The following is a 23,003-nucleotide window of genomic DNA, read 5'->3' on the forward strand; positions in this document are numbered from 1 at the left end:
GAATAAAAGAGAGGAAATAAAATATATATATTTATTTACATATATAAATATATGTATTCATTTACTTATTTATATATTAATATATGATTACAAAAAAGATATACTAGAATGATAAACCAGAAATGAATAACACTGGATCCCTACAGAGGCTCGAAAAAATGGAGTGGATGGAACAGGGATGACAGGGAGACTTCTGTGAGCATACCTTTTAATATAGTTTTTTTTTTTTTTTTTTGAGACAGAGTCTCGCTTTGTTGCCTAGGCTAGAGTGAGTGCCATGGCGTCAGCCTAGCTCACAGCAACCTCAAACTCCTGGGCTCAAGCAATCCTTCTGTCTCAGCCTCCCAAGTAGCTGGGACTACAGGCATGCGCCACCATGCCCGGCTAATTTTTTTATATATATTAGTTGGCCAATTAGTTTCTTTCTATTTATAGTAGAGACGGGGTCTCGCTCTTGCTCAGGCTGGTTTCAAACTCCCGACCTCGAGCAATCCACCCGCCTCAGCCTCCCAGAGAGCTAGGATTACAGGCGTGAGCCACCGCGCCCGGCCTTTAATATAGTTTTGACAAGTTAAATGCCTTCAAAACAAACTGAAACAAATGAACTTAACTGAATATCAGATTAGTAACACAACCACAAATGAAAAGAATTCCTACACAAGGAATTCTGAACAAAGTACTTTGTACCCCCTTAGTGAGACATAGTCTAATAATAAAAAGAATTGCAAAGAAATCTTAAATTTTACTTGTAAGCTTTTAATGGTTAGTAGTATTAGTATTGGAATTTTGGAACTGTAAACTTGACATCTTAAAAAATGTATTGCTGGATAAGCAAATAAGTTAATATGTTACTGTCATTAAGGACCCAGATTTTCAACTTAAGAGATAAAAATACAGAAACAAATAAGAAACAAATCCTATAATGCTAACCTTGAATTAGAAATGCACTAATATTTGTTTATATCACAGTCTAGATGCATCACTCAAAGAGCTTAGAAACAAAGACACCCCAATGGCAATGAACAGCCTTAGAGCCCAGATCTCAGTTTCTAAATACCATTCCCCACTAAAAGTAGCCATGGCTACCTTGAGAAATGACTGGCTTCTAGGTTTGGAGCAGGAAAAGTATAAAGGGATCCTGGGATATCTTCTTGTGTCAGAAAGCAAGGATATACTCAAAGACTCACTAATGGGGACATATCAAAAGGGCACAGGCCCGCTCGAAGGAGTTTCACTAAAAGCACAGACAAGACTCTAATTCAAAATCATCTTGGCAAGCGGGACTGCTCAACCAAACCAACATGTTGAAAATTAATAGGGATGACTATGAAGTATTGGATTTAGACTTAAAATCAGCTTTACAGGATAGTATAGGATAGGGGACAACCTGACATGACAGCAGATCATGTGAAAAGTATCATGGGCATTTTATAGCTGAATATGAAACTAAAGTGAGATAAGATTACTAAAAAAGCTAATGCAATATTACTAGTAGCACTGAAAAACTTTAGGATCTAAGTCATGTGAGGTAGAAGTCTTATACTCTCTTACATAAATGAAGCCCACTGGTATTCAGTTTTAGGAACTAGCTATTGAGTGCTATTCTTGACATAACAGCTCTCTTCCTCCTCCTCATAGCAATTTCTACTTTTTAAACACTTCTCATATGTCAAGCACTAATATTTAACATTAATACATACTTTTATATGTGTTGCCACATTTAAGCTTCATAATACCCTACTGGGATGGATTCAATTATAATCCTCAGGCCGGACATGGTGGCTCACGCCTATAATCCTAGTACTCTGGGAGGCCCAGGAGGACTGCTTGAAGCCAGGAGTTCAAGAGCAGCCCAAGCAACATACCAACACCCTTTCTCTATAAAAATATTAATAGAAAAATTAGCTGGGCATGGTGGCTCACACCTGTAGTCCCAGCTACTCAGGAGGCTGAAGCAGGCAGATCACTGGAGCCCAGGTGTTTGAGATTGCTGTGAGCTTTGATGATACCACTGTACTCTATCCCAGGCAACTGAACGTCTCAAAAAAAATAATTTAATATAATCCTCATTTTACAAGTGAGGAAACTGAGGCTTGAAGAGGTTAAATAACCATCTAGGTTAGACAGCTAACAAAGGTAACCTGTAACTTAAAGCTGCCCGATTCCAATGTCTATGACCAGAATGTTAATGACTTCTGGGAAAAAAAAAAAAAGTCATATAAAAAAACATCATTAAAGAAAGCAGAGGTTTTGAGCTTGGAAGAAGAAAAGATTATGGAAACACCTGGAGGGTAAATTCAAATATTTTATTAATAAAAAGATGACAGCTCCACTGTTTGATAATGAATGAGCTTCTTTGGGAGGTGAAACATATGACAGCACTATTGTAGATGTGATTTTGGCATTGGGAGTGGAAGTGGACTCCACGGTCTCTACCTTGACATCTGTTTCAACTCTAGTTCAGCATGCTACCAGCACAATTTCTCACTGTGAGGGTCCTGCTCTCTTGCCATCTTTCTCACCTAAGCCTGAAGGGCTATACTTATTCGCTTCTCTAAGCCAAAGCAATACAGCTTCCTGTTACCATATTCCTTATGTTCCACTGATTCCAAAGCCCTTCCCATTACCAAAGGATAGAAAAACCAGCCTGAGGGTAGGGTGCGACTGCCAAAGAGAGTAGAGAGATGCAACCTAGGCTGGATCAGGGAGAGCAGAGATGCAGTCAGGGCTTCTAGTTAGAGAGAGCATAGATGCAATTAAGGCCTCTAGTTGAAGAAACAGACTTGAGCACAATGAGAAGCCATTGTAATTGTCAAATAGAGCAGGAACCAGGATTAAGCACAGCATATTGGAGGGAAAAGGCCTCTGGCAGAAATGAAATGATAAAAGCACTGAAAGACTCTGCTTTGAGAAAATGTAGAAGCCAAGACTGAGAATTCTGCAATTAGTAATGACTCTGAACCAAGAAGTGGATATTTCTAACTGCCCAGATGGTGTGGGATGGGACTAGCAATGTGGGCAAGACAATTTTTCTGGAAAACACTGTTCAAGGGAGAGGACCCTGCACTCCAACATCAGTGCCCGCTGTGTGTCCTTAAAAGAGAGAGAGCGGCACATCACTAAAATTCCTATTTTCAACCTAAGCATCCATCAACAGAGGAGATAGAATACATAAATTATAGCACACTGCAACAAGAAATGCTGGAGTGTTGCTTAAAAAAATTACTCACCAAGTTGTATGGACTAGCTTTTATATCTTTTAAAAGCAGGGATTACACTCATATAAAAAAAAATTAAAAAGTACCAGCTCAATCCATGAGTTTATACTGACAGTGACAGGATCAATGGATTCCACGTAATGCCACCAGTGTCTGGGAACAAACAGAACCTGAAAACCAAAGAAAAAATGGTTAGCAGAAGAACAGGACATTTCATTTTTATGTCAGAATCAGACCCTAACTGAGGTTGCTAGGAAAAAGGAATACAAACAAATTCACAATAATATTGCCGAAGGAAGGGGAAAGAGGAAAAAAAAAACACCCCACAATCCTTTTTTCTTTTTGTTCCTTTTTTTTTATTGACAAGTTTGCATGTTCTACAAAGGATACTGCCAGCTCCTCAACTCTCCTTAATTCTGGGCCTTCTCTATCCACATATAAATCTTAGTAGTTGATTCTGAGATTCTGACTTTTCCTCCTTTCCATCACAAAACAGTTGCATGTGTTCTGAGAAAGGGCATAGATATAGGATATAGTTTCTGTCCTCTCACAGTCCAAAATCTAGCCAATGAGAAGATAATGTGTAGAAAGGTGGTGGCATTATATAGGTGGTAAATTAGAGGACATCTGGTGCTTCTTTGAGAACTTCTGTGGGAGAAGCAGGCATGGACTAGGAAGGCCAAGGGCAGCTGGCATGGAGGAAGTATGGTTTGACCCAGGGCTGGGAGAGAATTTAGACAGAAAAGAATAAGGATATGCCAGGCAGGAGAAGTGGCACATGCAGAGGAGGTAGGACTATTGAGGGAGAGCAAGTAGGTCAGTCTTACTACTGCAGAGGGAGTAACAAGAGATAAAGTGGGAGAGTTAGGTTAGGGCCCATGGAGGACGACCCTGAATTCAGAATAAGAATCTGGATTTTATCTTGTAGGCATTAGGAGTTGCTGAGAAATTTTGAGTAGGGGGATGGTTAAAATAGTGATATTAAGAGAGAGTCTGGGATGGACAGGAGATTTTTGTAATGGGTCACTTACTAAATGTCAAGATCTGAACAGGAAGGTATACTAAACAAAAATAATAGCCAGAGTCAAGAAGGATACATCCAGACTTAGTATGAGATTTCCCGTAGAAAGCTGAGGAGAGCAAATGGAGCTGATCTGAAGCTTATGGGCTTTAGATTTAGGAAACTAGTGGCACTTGCTATGAACAAGGCAGGACTGGGAGATGGAAAGAGAGTTCCTTTTATGACAACTGGGAACTAACAGGCCACTGGATTTAGTCATTAGGAGGTCATGAATGTCCTATCATATAGTATAGTTGCAGTAATGTGGTGAGAAAGAGCTGGGTTATGATTAAGTAAGGAACAGATAAGATGTAAGGAAAATGGATGCAATAGACAAAACTACGTATTCAAATTTGGATATTAAAGACAATAGAAAATGAACTGGCAACCACTACACACCCACTAGAATGGCTGTAAGTATAATGACAAAAAAGGAAAATAAGTTGTTGTGGAGTATGTGAAGAAATTGGAACTCTCATACAATGCTGATGGGAATGTAAATGGTATAGGTGCTATGGAAACAGTTTGGCAGTTCCTCAAAAGGTTAAACACAGAGTTACTATATGACGCAGCAATTCCATTCCTAGGTTTATACCCAAGAAAACTGAAAACATATGTTCATATAAAACTTGTATATGAATTTCATAGCAGCGTTATTCATAATAGCCAAAAAGTGGTCACCCAAATGTCCATCAGCTGATGAATGGATAAACAAAATGCAGTATTCCATACAATGGAACATTATTCAGCCATAAAAAGATATGCGTAACATTCTATAACAAGGATGACCCTTGAAAACATTATGTTATGTGAAAGAAATCAGACATAAAAGGCGGCACACTGTAATGGGGCACTTATGTCCAGAATAGGCAAATCTATAGAGATAGAAGATGGAATAGTGGTTGTCGGGGCTTGGGGGAAAGGTAAATGCGGAATGACTGCTAATGGGTTAAGGCAACTTGGTCAAGTGAAATTATTTGAGTTGGCAGTACTTGAGTGTGAAGAAAGGAAAAGAGCCAGTGAGAAAGACAAAATGGGAGGAAGACAGGCAGAGGAGAGGGATAATCTAGGGAATAAAGTCTACTTAAGGGACCAAGAAAACCTTTCAAATTGTTAATAAATTATCAGACAGCAAGTGCTAATGTTATAAAAAGGAATTTTCCCCACTAAGTATAACACCTTTGAAAATGTTTCACAATAAGTTATTTAAGAAAGCAAAATCCATTCTTGTTTAAAAGCAATAATTCTCAGCTCCTTCTGCCTCTGTTGGCCTGAACGCATTCTGACCTACGTTTATGTATATGGGTTTGGTTCCCTCATAGTTGAACAGGTATTAACTATAAATATACATTCTAGAGATGCTCAAGTACTCATGCCTTGAACATTTTCTCAACCTGCATAAAAAATGCCTTTGTAGGCTTGTCTTCCTCCAAAGTCCATTCTCCTCTTTACCAGTAGGAGGAGCTGTGTTCCCTCCTCCCATCTCCTTTCCAGGACCTGTGAAGCACAGAAGTGTACAACTGAAGCCTATAGCTGGGGAAGCTACCTTTCAATAGCAAAGCAGAGGGGAAAAAACATTCTCATTTGTTTTGGGGGACGAGCACACAGGGGAGGGGGAGCACACAGCATAAGGACTTGACAGAGTTACAGCGGTGGTATCCACTGACAGGTTATTAATGTTTTAAAGCCCCATTACCTGTCCTGGACTCAGCGTAACCACATGTCTTTGAGCTTTCTGGAACTGAGGAAAACGCTTTAAATCAGGATTGACAACATTGATTTTACTGAACACACTGGATTCTTCATAAGGGATTCTAGTTGGATAAAGGAAAGGAGTATTTTCTGGAGGAAAGAGATGCCATCTTTTCCTAATTTAAAAAAATAAGATGTAAGTTAGTACTCTGAACTTGAGACAAAACATATAAGAAAGCAGTCACTAAAGTGTTCATTTTTACTAATTTAAATTCAACCCTAAAGGAATACAGGTACGATCTCAAGGGTCACCTGGCCTGTCACTCAAGGTTAGAATCCCCTCTGCAGACACCTAGTGGAAGGCAGAGCAGTGACTAGTGAATATCTCATGACCTCCTGTGGCAGCCCCTTTTCTTGCTAAGACATGATCTAGTTTGTAAGATCATTCTTTCTCATCACAAATCAAAGTCTGTCTCCTCATAAATCATTTCTATCCCTGATCTAGAGCCACCCAGAATAACCCCCACTTTCAAATATCTGTTTTCTTATCTTATCCAGAGCAAATACCCATAGTTCCACCCACCAAATGTTTCCAGATTTCTCTTGGTTTTGGCTTACTAATTCCTTAAGTTAAACATTTGTTAAGTTAACCCCTTAAGGAAGAAACATATACAAATAATGCTACATAACTAAAAAGTAGTATAATATAGGAATTTTCAAAAGGAGAAAACTGTAAAATGTTTCGCTTAAAACATTTTTGAAAAATGGAGGTAATAAATCTTAACTCACAAACACTAGACACACCCATACTTTATGCCAATAGAGGGAGGACATCTGAGGCAAAAAGGGGAGAAGTGTGAGAAAATTAGAAAGAGATAAAAAGACAAAAATACATAGATGGGGAAGCAGAGAGAAAAAGAAGGAAAATCTGGTTCTGAGAAAATAAGCTCTGAAGTCCTCTAGTGACCCCTTGCTATTGTTAGACTGGGGCTATGAAGACCAAACTGCTGTTTTCAAACTAAGAAGTGTATACTATAGTCTTATTTGGCTTTGGAAATTTGAAGGTTTTACAGGTATAATGAAATGCTTTACTTTTCAGAAAGTCATTTGGGAGCCATAAAGGCAGCTTATCCATTTCCATAGCCATCAGCTTAAAAACCATTGAAGTTCAAAACCTGTTTGCTTCATCTGAAAGCTTTGAGATAAAACTGCTCCATTCCACTCTATCTATGCTAAGTGTGGAAGGCGTTTTTGATATTGAATACGCTTAGAATGTTACAGCTGGAAGGGCTCTGAAGAGATCATCAATCTATTATAATTTCATTTTCAAAGTAGTTGCAGAGAGACCTGGTGCTTTGCTCTGTGTCACTCACTGGGCTAGTGGTTAGTGGCAGAACCAGAACTAGGTCGCAGATCTTCTGGATTCTCCAGATCTCAAATCCTTCCTGTGCATCATAGCAGTATTTCCCAAGGGAATCACCATAATGATAACCATCTATCCAATCTGCTTTGCTTGGCTTAAAATGTAATATATACATCCTTCTTTCAGAAAAGGTACTCAATCATCATGTCATCCCCTGCTCAGAAAACCTCTCATGGTTCCGCATGCTGAAGAAACAGAGACTAAGCAGTGCTTGCCTGGGAGGTCAGACACTCAGGCTCTAACCTGCCTTGCTAGCCCAATCACTCTGTCTCCAGTGCAAAATATACCAGACAGCTCATAGGGTCCTATCTACACTCCATACTTTCCCAGGGTTCCTCTGCCCCTCCCACCTGTGTCTTTGAACACTTAGCCATCCTTCAAAGCCCACCACAAATGGCAGCTCCTCTATGAAATCTTCCCTAATCTTTCCAACAGGAATACCATCTTCTGCTTTTTAGTTCCAGAGCTCTGTGAAACATTCATTCCTCTAGACTACAGCAAGTGCATTCTGCCTTATATCACAGCTATCTGTGGCCTTGCCTGCACTTTAGCTGTAAGATCTCTCAGGGTAGACAAAGTGTTTTACTCATTCATCCCTTTACCTATTATAACACATGGTACCTACACAGGATATTCAGTGGACAATTATTTACTGAAGTTATTTATTACTTGAGAGCTATACGAGGGCAGAAAATATGTTCTATTACAAAGTTAAAAACTATATTAACTTTATATCATAGAAAGAACTTGGGGTTGTTTTTTTTTAATGTTTTTCCAACATGAATTTCTTTGGCTTATTCCCCAATCCAGAACACATAAAAGGCAGCTACTGAAAAAGATACCTCTCTTAGCAAGGTGAAATTATCACACTATCAACTCCACAAGGGCAGAGACCAAGCACATCTGGTTCGCTGTTACATTCACAGGATGTTGCAATGTACCTGAGACATTCTAAGGCCCTTAATAAAGACTGGATGAATAAAAGAGTAGACTATCTTTTACCATTCTGTAATTTTCAGAATTCTTTACATGTGAAATGTATTCACAGACACAGTGATTGTTTCTCTTGAATCCATTCATAATCCTTTTCGTGTTTAATGGGTCTGAGAACTTGCACAATGCCATTTCTGTTTTTCCATCTGTACTGCCCTATAAATGTTCCAAACTGCCAGGAGAGAAGACTGGGACATGATGAATTAGGGAAAATAAGCCTGCACATACATCTGAGTACATCCTCCAAGTGGCACAACACTTAGACTCTCTCACATGACTCTAGAAACCAGGTATATCAAAAGCATTACCTGATTTAGCCCTTATATCTCTTATGGTCCACAGGTAGATGGACATATTAATAAAAATTAGCCTAAGGTAACAATATACTGTATTGTGTCTACAGGTAGGCATAAACTAAAATTTAGAGTTGAAAGTGTCCAGTATTTTTCAAACCAGGCTCCCTGCCATCCCTTCAGGGGATTGAGGATAATAACAAAGCCTCTTCCTTTCAACACACTGCTCTGCTCTTACTCACTTATATTTGAAGAAAGGGTGTTCCTGCTTTTGAATAAAAGTTTGGCAACTACAAATGTAAACAAACAAACAAAAAACTAAACAGAGTGCTGTCTATCTAAACTGGGAGTGGAATCCCAGAGTTCTTGGATCAGCTCTCCGAAGACAATCCTGATCATGGCTGAGAGACACACATGGAAACCACCATTTCAACTGTTCTCACTTCACAAAGGAGGAACCAGAACTAGAGGTTAAGTGGTCTGCTCTGGTCATGAGGCAGGCTGACAGAATGGGGCTGGGACCAAGTCCTGGGGTCCTACTGCCTTCCCAGCGCTCATTCCTCTTCCTATTCTCTCCACTCCCACCCCACGCATATTACCTTCCTTGTACCTGGAATACTAAGTTGCAACCATAGGAGTCCAGATGACAGGGTGTATGGGATCCCAGGGAGCCAATCCACAATGTACTTTCTTGTCCATTTCTTCCAGGAAACCCAAAGTCTGACCATTTCACATCCTGTTTTGAAATAAAGTTACAGTCCATCAAGAACCAGCCAACTCCTCTGCACAATAGTGCTGCACATTTTCACCTGTACATCTGTTTTCTGGCACTTGCAATATTCTCTTATTAAAAAATGCTACAGATGAAGAGGTTAGGTTTCCAGTGCAGTTGGAGAAATCTTTTTAGCCAATTATGTATCTGAGTAACCTCACTAATAGTACTCATTCAACAAATATTTACTGACTACAACATGCCAAGCACTGTTCTGGTAGCTTGTGATGAATCTATGAAAAAAACAGACAAAAATGCCCACCCAGATCAAGCTTACAGTTTAAAGGCTGGATAAAGATAAACAAAAGACATAATTATGCAAATACCTAGAGGAAGACTTGTTTCAGGCAGTGGTAACACTGAATACAATGGAAATAGCATTATTTCCAATATCTCTGAAACTCAACTTAGGAAGTCAGAAGGCCATATTCCCTCTGCAGTGTAGATATTTGTGGGCACAAGCAACTTACTAACTTTTTATACTTCAATGACTAAATAAAAGAAGCTTTCTCCTTGGTTAGTGGAGTTATTTAAAACTATTAGTGCTGGAGCCTTAGCTTATGCCTACTAAATCAGAGTCTCCAGGTGGGGGGTGTCACAACATATCTTTTGAAATACATATCCATAGATGAACTTTGCTATTACTTACCAAAGTCATAAATTCCTTAAATTCAATGAATTTTAGAACAGAGACAGCATAGTGCTCTGGACTTGGACTCTCCTTATGCCTGCTTCTGGCGACAGACCCTGCCTAAGTTAACTACTAGGAAAAGCCTGTATGAATAAGCCAGTAGTGTACTTGCAGCACAGAAAAACAGGGAGGGTCAGACATAAACCCAAATCCATGGGATTAAAAATATTTATAAACTAGAAAAGAAAAAGAATATACTTGTGAAACAGCCATGAAACATTTATTATTAATCATGAATTTTTCCTTTGAGTTTTAAAAAACAAAACCAAAAAATCCCACTTCTACGTGCAGACCATGGTCTTAAATGCTGACACTGCTTTTATCAGTATCTGCAATCTAAATTTTCTATTTTTAGAGGTAAACCATTAACAGCTGTATTCAAAAAGAAAGAGGACTTTAAAAAGACATTTAATGGATGGTTTTGAGGAAGACTAGAAAGCATTTTCATTTTTGTTTTGAGTGATGAAAATAGCTGAATACGTGCACATAATTAACGTCTGTCATAGAAGAGGGAGTTTTTGCAGAGTCAGCACCATTGTAAATGCATATGGCTCACACGCAGCAGTTCCAGAGGGTGGCAAAAATCACGTTTCCTCTGGACATAGCCCATAAGCTCCATGCACGGAGCTTACCTCTGTATTCTCAATACCTAACATAGTATTTGGCTCAGGGCCAGAGCTTGGAAATATTTTGTCTGCTTGGGAGGGAAGGAAGAATCTGTTCACCTATCACAGGTAATTAGTTCAGGCCATTTATGAGCATCTCCTATTTACTTGGTATGATGCTGGGTGTTAGAAATACAATTTACCACACCTTAGTCTGAAGAATTTAACTAAAGGTAACTCAAAGACATTCAGTACTCAAAGGAAAAAAGGAAGATTTGCCTTAGCTATGAAGAAAAGGGTTTAAACGATTCTTAATCTTAAAGATACATCCCTTTGGGAATCTAATAAATGCCAATGCCCCTCTCCTCAGGGAAATGCACACACACACAAAATTTCACATATACTTTCAAGGAGCTGATAGACTGACCCCAGGTGAAAAACTCCATTCTAGAGCCTGTTTCAGAAAGAATCCCAGCAGGAAGATTTTTCTACAGGGGTTGGAGGTAGAAGGGTGTTACTGTATAAGAAACTGAGAAGAGGCTTCCCTGACCTCTTGTCTGGCACAGTAATGACTTAAAAAGCAAAATGATTAATATGTTAGAGATGATGTGGTGATATAAACTACCTAAACTTCAGCTGCAAATTGGCTGGGAACCCCAAGAACAGCCTACACAGAACCTTGTATCCATGGAATGGCAACATTCCGTGACTGGGACATCATACTAATGTACTGTCAGACAGCACTTTATTTTTAAGCAACTGAATTATACGAAGGCTAATATTAGGGCTCCCTGTCTTTTTCTTACAGACTGTTGCCTAGCATGTCTCTTCAGCCTTGCTCTGTAAGCAGGTTTTAGGAAACAGCCCTGGGCCCTTACATTCATCCCTCTTCAATTTAATCTTGTTGGGTTTTGTCTGATGGTTCACAATGTTTACATGACTCCCAAGCCTTCATCTCCAGCCCTAACTTCTCTCCTATTCATGACTAAATGTGTATTTTCAACTGCTAACAAGTTATCTCTACCTAGTTATTGAATCCTTACAGTTGACCAGGCCCTGACCCTAACATTTTATATGTAGCATCTCATTTAATTCTTATGAGATTGAAGGTAGTTATGTCCATTTTACATATGCAGAAACTAAGGGATAATAATCTCCTCTCCATAGCGCTATAAAAAAATGTAGAGGCATTTTGGTTGTCATGAATAATAGGCAGATATGCTACAGGTATTACGTGGATGGAGGTCAGGGATGCAGCTCAACACAACAAAGAAAGGTCTTGAATCTTGCACAGTTTTCACAATGCTGAAAAATCTGTTCTTAGTTATCTGAGACTAGAACTCTATTTCACATATCATCAAAGGAGTTTTTGCATGGTTCTAATATATATTAAAATATCTAGAAACATAATTACTAAGTAAGTCAAGGGAGGATTGTAGTTTGTGTTTTTGCAGCTTTCCCAAGACATGTCTTGCAGCTTTACCAAAATGTCCACCATTTGGAAAAATTAAGTCACCGACCGCACTGAAACTCATGACATTTGGGTCAGCAATATACACACCAGTGTCAGCCTGGACCTATATTGGCATTAGGTGACTCTACATTAATATGTATATAAATATACTTATTTAGCCCTTATCTCCAAATGTTAAATATGTTAGAAAGATTAATGGACTTTTGTCTTAATTCTTTTAAATTGAACCTTTTCCTACAGATGCAAGCATCTGACCAGTTGTGTCTTCTCATGTAGTTGTGCTTGAATATTTACATATTAAAATACATAATTATTTAAATTCTCCCATATTTTAAAGTTTGGGCATTTTAGCAGTTAAAAACAATGAATTACCTTACCTGTGAAGGTAATTATATCACCTACAAACTGCATTTCAGAACAAGTAAAGGGGATGCAGGATCTGATATGAGAACCACTGCTATACCATTTCTGTAGCCCTGTGTGGGCCACATACCTCCTACCTTTGTTCCTGCCATTGCCTCTGTCTGGCTGGTCTTCTCATTGCCTCAATTCATATTTCTCACACCCCAATTCATATTTCTCATTTTAAATTTGAACATCACTTCTTTGAACCCTTCTATTCCCTCCAATGCAAAGTTGGACATTCTCTCTACCACATTGCCAAAGCACTCTGCATTCTTCCCCTCTAACCCATTCTCCTCCCAGCAGCAACAGTGATCTTCCTAAAAATATAACTTATGTCTTTCCCTCGCTTTGCATGTATAATTAAATCTAAACACCCTCTACCATGGCCTCCAGGGCCAGACTCTCTCACCCCTCTAACACTTCTTACTCTCTCCGTCTCACTGGGTGGGCTCCAGTCACAATGACCTTCTTTCTCTTTTTCCAAAAAAGGAAACTTTTCCCTTCTACAAGGCCTTTGGACATGCTATTCATTCTGCTTAGGAAGCTCTTAAACCCTCTCTTCACATGGCTGGCTTCTCATATTTTAGGTATTAGCTTTAATATCACCTTTCTCAGAAAAGGCTTCCCAATTCACCCTATCTAAAGTAAGCCCCTCTCCGGTTACTCTTGATTTGGGTCCATTTTTGTTTACTTCATAACAGTATGACAACTGACCTTTACTTGTCTGATTCACTTTGTCTGTCTTCTCCACTTGAATATCTGATCCCTGAAGAGAAGAGAGCATGGCTGTCTGTGACTCTCTAACCCTAGCAAAATGCCTGAAAAACAGGTGCTCAATCAATGACTGTAGAATGAATAACTACTCACACTGTACAGTTATATTTTCTGTCTTTTTGGGTTTTTTTTTTTAGAGATAGAGTCTTGCTCTGTTGCCCAGGCTGGAGTACAGTGCCGTGCTCAGGGCTCACAGCAACCTCAAACTCCTGGGCTCAAGCAATCTTCCTGCCTCAGCCTCCCGGGTAGCTGGGACTACAGGTGCACACCACTGTGCCCAGATGATTTTTCTTTTCTTTTTATTTTAGTACAGACAGGGCTCGGGCTGGGCTCAAACTCCTAATCTCAAGCGATCCTCCTGCCTCAGCCTCCCAGAGTGCTAGGATTATAGGTGTGAGCCACCACGCCTAGTCGTATTTTCTGTCTTTTGAACACTTAACCATCTTCGTTACTCTAGTGACCAACACAGTCGGTAGCATGCAGCAGAACTTGAATCTAGTTTCTGCATTTATCTATCCTCGGCTTTGGCATTTATGTTTTTTATTGGCTGGAACACTTATTACTCTGTTTTGCTTCTGGAATTTTATTCTGGGCAAATATATAATAGCTCTGGTGGGTATGATTGTAAGGTTTCTTGGCCTTGGTCATAGGAGCTAGGCCAATGCTCAAGTTTAAACAATTCTCCTAACAAACACGGACTGACAACAGCCATCTGGGCTAAAACTAGCACAGAACTTAGAAAGCCCCCTCAGGGTCTGCAACAACAGAAGAGTATTCCAGATCACAGTGTGCATCTAAATTGCTTTCTGGATTAAACTGAATGTGGTATCCATTCAAAATGATGACATATTAGTTTTTGAAGGTCAGCTTAATCATATACCTGAATTCATTATGTTTTCTAGTGTAGTCATTGAGAACTTACACATCAAAATGTTATTTTATTATAAATTACTTCATTTATTCCCCTTTAAATTACAAGAGAGAAAGTTTAATGATTTTTAAAAATTACATACGTAGGTAATTATATCGTCTACAAACTGCATTTCCCTTCATAAAGGGAGTTGAGAATCACTGCTGTACCACATCTACTTGAAACAACACATACTGACTGATTACATGTGACATGCTAATCAAGGACTGAAATTCAAGAAGTGTAAGACACAAATGCCTCTATTATTGAGAACATTACAAACTTGTTGCAGACACCAACCTGAAATAACAAATTACCAAAAAAAAAAAAAAAAAATACCTGAGGGCAGTTTCTGTCACTATTGCATGACTGCACAATAAATTGCATAACTGCACAACAAATTAAGAGGTCAAGAATGGCTGAAATTTGGTTTTGTCTTTCTCTACCTTAGTCCCTCAGCAAGGAACTAATGCATTAGTACTTAATAAAGAGATTTGAACTTTGTTTCTTTTTCTCTCTCTGCTTCAGAGAGAAGGACAGTAGACTAACCAACTTCTATCAACTTAACCACTAAATAAAATTACTCAGCCATAGGGCCTCCCCTTGAAACTGCTTGCCATGTGGGTGCCTGCGAACTGCTATTTTTCTCTGAAGTCAAACATCTCCCTCCCCTGCTGGGAAGGGTATTCTTAGTCATGCACTAAGAATGACTTGAAGACCATGAGACAGAGGGCAAGGCTCACCCTTGGAACCCTCCCTTCTATGCTACAATTCTCCCAGGCCCTATAATTGCTATATGTAGAGACTCTGGACCTGTACTGTGCTTTTACAATGTAAATCTTGCTTCAGTTTTCCACTAAAAAGTTTTCTGTAAACACTTTGGTGCAGGGGTAGGGAGAATTCTATGGTTCCCCTCCCTCCTTTTCCCATGAGCAGAGTGTGGCAGAAACTGCCCAACCTTCTTCATATTTAATCCCTAATTTCTTTCAGGAAGATAATGTGCCCAGCTCAGAGACACCCACCTTCTAGCCTCCCTTGTAGCTAAGTTGGGAGCATGAGACAGTATGCTAACCATTAAGCAGAAGTGCTGGGTGGAACTACTGGCAAACTGGCTTAAAAGGAAGACAGAGCTGAGAGTATACTTTTGCTCTTCTTCCTTCCTCCTTTCTGGTATACATTGTGATACCTTGGAACATAAGATGGCTCTGAGGATGGAAACCACGCATTAAGAAGGGTAGAGCAGAAACAGAAAGACAGGAAGAACATGAGTTCTTCAGTATGACACAGCTTCCATTCCAGCCCTGGCCAGCCTATCTCCAGACTTTGCTTACATAGGGACAAAAAAAAAATCACCCTGTGCATTTAGTTAGGCTACTTCTATTCTGGGGTTTTCTGTGATAAGCCAGGCGTCCTCAAACTACGGCCCTCGGGCCACATGCGGGTGTTTTGCCCGTTTGTTTTTTTACTTCAAAATAAGATATGTACAAGTGTGCATAGGAATTTGTTCATAGTTTTTTTAAAACTATCGTCCAGCCCTTCAATGGTCTGAGGGACAGTGAACTGGCCACCTGTTTAAAAAGTTTGAGGACCTCTGGTGATAAGCAATCAATCCTACCCTATACTAACTCAGGAGGTTAACCCATGGAACCCTGTCTTTCCCCAGTAATCCCATTCTATCATAGCTTTCACCCTGGTTTACAAATACGCTAGTCCTAAATTGTATATCAGAGAAATGTATCCCTGAAGAAATATTTCAGTAGACACTGTGGAGCAGGGATAGGGTGAGTCCTATGGTATCATTATTGCAGTATATTATCAAATCAATAAGCTCCCCAGGCTGGCCTAGAGAGCTGACCACCAAGATCAGCATTGTTTCCCAAAGGGGGGAAAATGTTCTGAGTCCAAACAATTAACATACAAACAAAATGTATAGATTACAAGCAATGGAAAGGACAAAAGACAACAAAAAAGAAACAAGAACCAGAAGGTCTGGATAACCACTCTTTAATTAAAGAGTAAGACTACATTTAATATGGAGATACTAATATGGGGCTACAGTAATTTAGTAGTCCATTAAATACTCTAGTGGACAGTGGCAGTTCTAAATGAAAATAAAATCACATATAACCTAGCACTTAAAGGAGCTAGCCAAGAATTCAGTCCTCCTTCTTCATCCTCCTCTGACTCCAATCCCAACGGTCTCCTATCAGCCCTGCTTCCTAACTTCTTCCCAAAATCTATCTGGGAAGTTTCTTTGCGGTTTAAAGATACCTAAGAGAAGTGGGATGGAAATGACACATTTGTCATTTTAGTGTTTCAGGATAAGACTGAATGTAGTTTAGCTTCTGTACAGAATAAGTATTATAAGCAAAATTCATTGTTCACTCATAGTTAATAAAAGTAGGACAAACTGAAAACAGGCTGGCCAATGAAAATGACCTTTGTTTATAACAGAAAAATAGGGCAGATACTTTATTCTCCTCTTTCTTTGGATGGCCCTGCCTTGTCATGATGTTCTGAACATAATAACAAAATGAGGACTCACAGGACGACAAAGTATTTTTGTGCCATTTTTAAAGTTAAGAGTTAGTATGGGAGATATTGCTAGAACACCAACATAATGGGATACTTGGAAAAAATATTTTTCCCACTACCTTATTTTCTTTTGGAATTAATTGTATTGAAGCAAAATTTATATACAATAAAATATACCCATTTTAGAGTACAGTTCAACAAATTTTGACAAATGCATTTACCAGTGTAACCACAACCATGATCAAGATAGAGAGCATTTCCATTATCCCAAAAAGTTCCCTCTTACTCCTGAACAATCCTGCGCATTCCCCCACCCCGCCTCTATCCTCAGCCCCAAGCAACCACTGATCCACTTTCTGTTATCACAGTATTTTCAAACTAATTCCATTAGGTATGCATAACAGCTATGAGGATCAGTATTAAAAATTCCTTAATTAAAAATGTCCCCAACATTTTAAACAACATTAAAGAGACTCTGAAACACTGGTTGTAGTAAAAAGAAGAAATTCAAGAAAATGTATATGCTTCATTATTTTTGATAATACACTATATTTTAAAATTATATTACAACCATAAGTGATAAAATGAGTCAGAAACTTTACTGAACCCTAATAAAATATTTTATATTCTTCTATCATAAGGCTTGTCAAGTTTCAATAAATTTAAAAGGATTTAAATCATACAAAGTATGTTCTCTGAGCACAACAGAATTAAATTAAAAATTAACAACAGAGAGATAGCTGGAAAATCCCCAAATACCTGAAATTAAACAGTATGTTAATACTTCTAAATAATCAATAAATCAAAGGATAAATCACAAGATAAATTACAAAATATTTTGGGCTGGACACAGTGGTTCACACCTGTACCCAGCATTTTGGGAGGCTGAGGTGGGAGGATGACATAAGGCCAGGGGTTTGAGACCAGCCTGGGCAACACAATGAGACCTCATCTCTACAAAAATCAGCCAGGTGTGGTAGTGCATACTTGTACTCCCTGCTATTTGGGAGCCAAAGGCAGGAGGATTGCTTGAGCCCAGGAGTCTGAGGTTGCAGTGAGCTACAATTGTGCTATTGCACTCCAGCCTAGGTGACAGAGTAAGACCCTGTCTCAACACCATACCCTCCCCACAACTCCCTCGCAAAATAAAAGAAAATATTTTGAACTGAATAAAAATGATTTTGGAAACTGAATCTTGAAATACATAAGCTTGAAAACTTCCTAATACTTAAAGAGCTTTCTTATGAGAAAGGTGGTGATATTAACAAACATGACTTTTAAGTAATGAAATGTATCAACTATACTGAAATGTGTCAACATTTGGAAGATCTAGATAACTCAGTAAACCAATATTTTCTAAATGGCCAACAATGACCATGACTATTTTATGACATTACATAAAATTCATTCTGTGCAAGACAGACCAATGGATTTTATTACAGGAGTACAACGAGTTCATTCATTATGGTTTCAGATTCTATACTGCAACTAATGAACCTTTAAGAAACCACCACTTGGCAAGTTTGGTGTGGTTAAATCCACAATTATCTGAAAAGGCTGTTAAAATACTCTTCCCTTTTTCAGCTGCATATGTGTGTGAGGCAAGATTTTCTTCCTATACTTCAAATAAACCAATAAGTTGCATCAGCTTAAATGGAGAAGCAGATATGAGAATCCAGTTGTCTTCTATAATAATTTAAAAAAGAATCCAGTTGTCTTCTATAGCCAGACATTAATTAAAGAGATTTGCAGAAATGTAAAACAATCCACCTTTCTAATGACATTTAAAAATTTTTTGAGTATAGTCATTCTCTCAAAAGTATGTTATTCATGTTAACATAATGAGTTTATAATATCATTTTAAATGAATAAATATGTTTTAATGTTTAACAACCCATCATTTTATCACAGATATAGGCAAGCTTGAAATAGCAAGCAGTAAGACTTGGTGACTGAATGAATTACAGTGGAAAAGCAAAACGACAACTTAGGTACTTGTGATTAAGAAGATTTGGTGCCCAGAAAACACTGAAATAAAAGATGATATAATCTTAATGGAATTGGTTATTCACAACAGAATTAATTTCCATAATATGAGCTGACAGAAAACTCACTCAACTAAAAACATCAGACTTTATAAGGGCTCAATTAGAATTCCAGCATATTACCAAAAGGCCACCTTTTATATTCACACTTAATGGACAGGTCACATGTCTGCCCAGTGCTGCCTTGCCTGGGATGGGCAGAACAATGGATGGGGTCAAATCAGAGATTCATCCAAGGCAGAGTGAGCCTAGACGCAGGATAGGGGAAGTCCTTAGTTCCATCTGCAGAGTCCCAAAAGGACCGAATGCATCCGATCCCTCTGCAGGCACAGTAGTAATTAAAGCTCTAGGGCAGTTAAAGCTCTGGAGGCAGACTATTTGGATTATCCCCTTCCTAACTGTATAATCTTGCAAAACATTTACTGAATCTCTTTGTGCCTCATTTACCTTAAAATGGGGATAATTATTAAATTATAGAGTTACTTTGAGGTTTATAAATGTAAAGCACCCAGAGAAGTGCCAAGAACAAGTAAGTACTTGATAAATACCACTATTACCCAATGTTTTACATGAAACATGGAGGAAAAAGGACTAGTCTAATCTACAGAGTAGGGAGTGGAGAGTATGAGAAATCTAATAAAATACTAAAAAAGTTAATTATGAAATCTACAAGTTCTAGGAGATTAAAGAACCATAAAGTGATCACAACTAACATTATAAGAAAAAACACCTACCTCAAAATTATCATTTAAAAATGAGTATATAGATTTGGTATGGATTTTGGAGAAGCATTTACTGAATATTTTCAAAACCAATGCATTTCTTTCATGGCTGTGAGAATAAAAATATATCCTCAACTAACAATTATGGGGCAGGGCGATATATTTTTCCTCTTTTTTTTTTTTTTAAATATAAATGCAAAATTAAGCCAGGTGTGGTGGCACGCACCTGTAGGCCCAGCTACTTGGAAGGCTAAGGCAGGAGTATTGCTTGAGCTGAGGAATTTGAGTCTAGCCTGGGCAACATAGCAAAACCCCATCTCTTTAAAACAATTAATAAAGGAAAGCCACAAAATATTGGTAGCTATATTAAACAACTATGTAAACAACAGCATTTACATCTTGACTCAAAGTAAAAAAGAAAAATATAAGCTGAATGGAAAACTACTCAGGAACCAAAGAGCTATCAGCCTCTGTGAGAGCAAAGTCCAGAGAGGGGTGGTAGTACCAGGCTGGAGAGGAGCAGGGGGTGAACAGCCTGCAGTGATGGCGAAATACTTCCCTCCACAAAGCACTGGGGGCAGGATGAAGGACTCTGAAGCCTTGGCCTGACTGGGGGCAAAGCAGAGTCATCTGAACAGCTTCCTGAGACTGCTCCCATTCCACCTCATATCTAAGACAAGTGGAAACTAGAGCAGGGAGTTTGCAAAATCATCCCACAAAATAAACTGGCAGTTTGAGGTAGAAAACATTTGAAAGAAAAGAGGTAGTCTGGAAACTGTTGTCAGTTATGTCAACACATGGCAAAGAACTTCCATAATCTTACTTCTGCAAGTCACTCCCACATTTGTGCAGGGCTTCTACCATCAAACACTAGGAGCCAGCCTCAGGTCACAAACCACCAGTGAAAATAGCTGTCCTAAACGCTCAGAGGAGATAGAGAAGGCTGCAGCAGCTTGCTCACAGCTTGAGGAATGCTCCTTCACAGACAGCTCTGTACTTCCATCTGCCTCACTGACAGGACAAGCACTTCCAGGGAGGTTAGGAAGAAATGAACTTTTATACACAATTTATGCTTCTAACATACTCCAAACTAGCTCAAGCACTGTTTACAGGCAAAGGAAGACTGGACAGGAAGTTTGGTGAGTTGTAAGACAGAGAGAAGGCTTCTCATCTATGTGAGCCAAACGTTACACTTCTCTTGAGCAAACCTTGCGACTTGAATGGGTGAAATACTCAAGACTCATAGTGACTACTTATGAGAGGAAAAGGCAGAGAAGGAAGAAGGTGCCAGGAAGATTCTAAATTGTGATCTTTTCTCAAGAACAAATTCTTACCAAGAATAAAATGAATGTATCTGGAAAATATGACTTACCTGGAAAATATCTGTCTTATCTTCAAATAGACTGACAAAATATTTATAGTCAGCATAAGCCCAGAATTTGGAATGATCATAATCTCTAAATGGTCCAGAAAGACAAGGCTGGTCACAGTTCCAGGTCAGAAACTCTTCAAGTGTAGCTTCTACATAACTACATGTAGTTTCAAACTGAGGGGCTGCAATGTAAAAAAATGCAACTTTAAATGTAGAATGAACACATTTTCCACATATTGGTTTTTTTTAAATGAAGATAATCTTTGACAAAAAATTATTACTTAACAATAACTAAAAATTAATTTTATACTTGCTACATAATTAGAACCATTTATAACACAATACTCATCATTAAATGTAAAAGTATAAAACATGGTTTTAAACTTAAGGAAACTACCCATATGATATCCTGATTTAGGAAGCCAGTAGAATACTTCAGATTATTAAGTCTCCAAGGCCTCTCCAGGAGGTCAAAACTGTTTTCATAATAATACTACAATATTATTTGCCTTTTTCACTCTCATTCTCCCACGAGTGTACTGTAGAGTTTTCCAGAAGCTACATGACATGTGTTGATGTCACTACACTGACAGCTAGTAGAATAAGTGCTTAGGTTCTTATGTTTCAAAATGTCTCCATTTTAGTTTCTAATATGATAAGTATCACTAGATATATCCACATCAGCAAAAGCACATTAGGCTAGTCAATAATTTTTAAGTGTTTAGGGATCCTGAAATCATAAAGTTTGAGAACCACTGCTTTAGGTTAAATTGAAAAAGCAACAACAAAAAACTTTTGTTCTTTCATTTATTGTTGAAATAGCCTAGCAGATATAACTTTCATCCCACTTACTATAAAATTTTCTGACATTATACTACATATTTATCACACACAGCTTCCGCAGAATAATTAAGTGGATAATAGCAATTTCAAGTCTGTTCATTTACTTATTAACTTATTTATTTCAGAATCACTTATTAAGCACATAATTTGTAATTACCATTGTGCTCAGGCTTGTAGGAACATAAAAGAAATAGATGATACTCTTGAATTTAGAATATATTTAGACAAAGATAAAGCTTTAACTAGAATAAGAGAACTTGAGGTAGTATATAATTAAATGTAAAATTCTGTGCCATAGACACTTAGGAAAAGGCAAAGGCCCACCAGAGATGATGGCTGATCAGGGAAAGCTTTGAGAAAAGGTCTATTATCTGTCCACCATGGTATGCTTTTATGGATATGACTCCAATGAGTCGAGATTGAAGTCAGGGATTGACATACGAACTGTTCTTCTAAAGCAGTGATGAAATTCTAAAGCAGTGATGAAATTATTTTTTTTTTCAAACTAGCAGAATATTTTAAGTGAACATAGGGAAGTTAATATTTAAGAAATCTGATTATGACCTCCTTTGCAAAGCACGAAATCCTTCCAACAGAGGATGTAGATGAGTTAGCACAGCCCATGACACATAGCAGATGCTCAGTAAATGTTAGGCACTATTATTAGTACTTTTTAGTCATTCATATATTGACTTGGGACCCTTTAAAAATTAGCTGAATCAGTAACAGGAAGAGAAGGGTATTCCAGATTCTTCTTTCAACAGCTCTTCTCTTTTCCCTCACTTTCTGCTCATCTTTTCCACTTCCCTTCCTTTTGCTGAATGTCAGTGAAGTAACGTGTATGTCCAAGAATAATCCTAATTCATCTACTTCATCAACTTGTCACCTGACTTTGAGAAATAGGAAAATTTTACTAGGGCACATTTATCCAAAGGATAAAAATCTACATATTCAAAAACTATTTAAATTTTGATAATTTTTGTTTAGCACTTAGTGCCTAACAGATAGTAAACCACCTATCTATAAACTCTTTTTTTTTTTTGAGATAAGGTCTCATTCTGTAGCCCAAGCTAGCAGTGCATGCAGTAGTGTCACCATAGCTCACTATAACCTCAAGCTCCTGGGCTCAACTGATCCTCCTGCCTTAGCCTCAAAACTAGCTGGGACTATAGGCAC

At 38.3% G+C, this 23,003-nt stretch overlaps 1 protein-coding gene across 5 annotated transcripts in view; it reads right to left on the minus strand.

Annotated features, from left to right (window-relative positions):
• HSPBAP1 (HSPB1 associated protein 1) overlaps nucleotides 1-23,003 on the minus strand; it is a 60,328-nt gene that overhangs the window by 17,447 nt on the left and 19,878 nt on the right. For all 5 annotated transcript variants that reach the window (XM_076002084.1, XM_076002079.1, XM_076002076.1 and 2 more), the window contains 4 exons: nucleotides 20,985-21,166; nucleotides 9,279-9,415; nucleotides 5,975-6,146; nucleotides 3,305-3,388 (listed from right to left, as the gene is read on the minus strand). In XM_076002084.1, the coding sequence (XP_075858199.1) occupies nucleotides 3,305-3,388; nucleotides 5,975-6,146; nucleotides 9,279-9,415; nucleotides 20,985-21,166 (575 nt within the window). The remainder of the gene's footprint in view (nucleotides 1-3,304; nucleotides 3,389-5,974; nucleotides 6,147-9,278; nucleotides 9,416-20,984; nucleotides 21,167-23,003) is intronic.

Source organism: Microcebus murinus, chromosome 1 (genome assembly GCF_040939455.1).
Source record: "Microcebus murinus isolate Inina chromosome 1, M.murinus_Inina_mat1.0, whole genome shotgun sequence".
In the NCBI taxonomy this organism is placed as follows: domain Eukaryota; kingdom Metazoa; phylum Chordata; class Mammalia; order Primates; family Cheirogaleidae; genus Microcebus; species Microcebus murinus.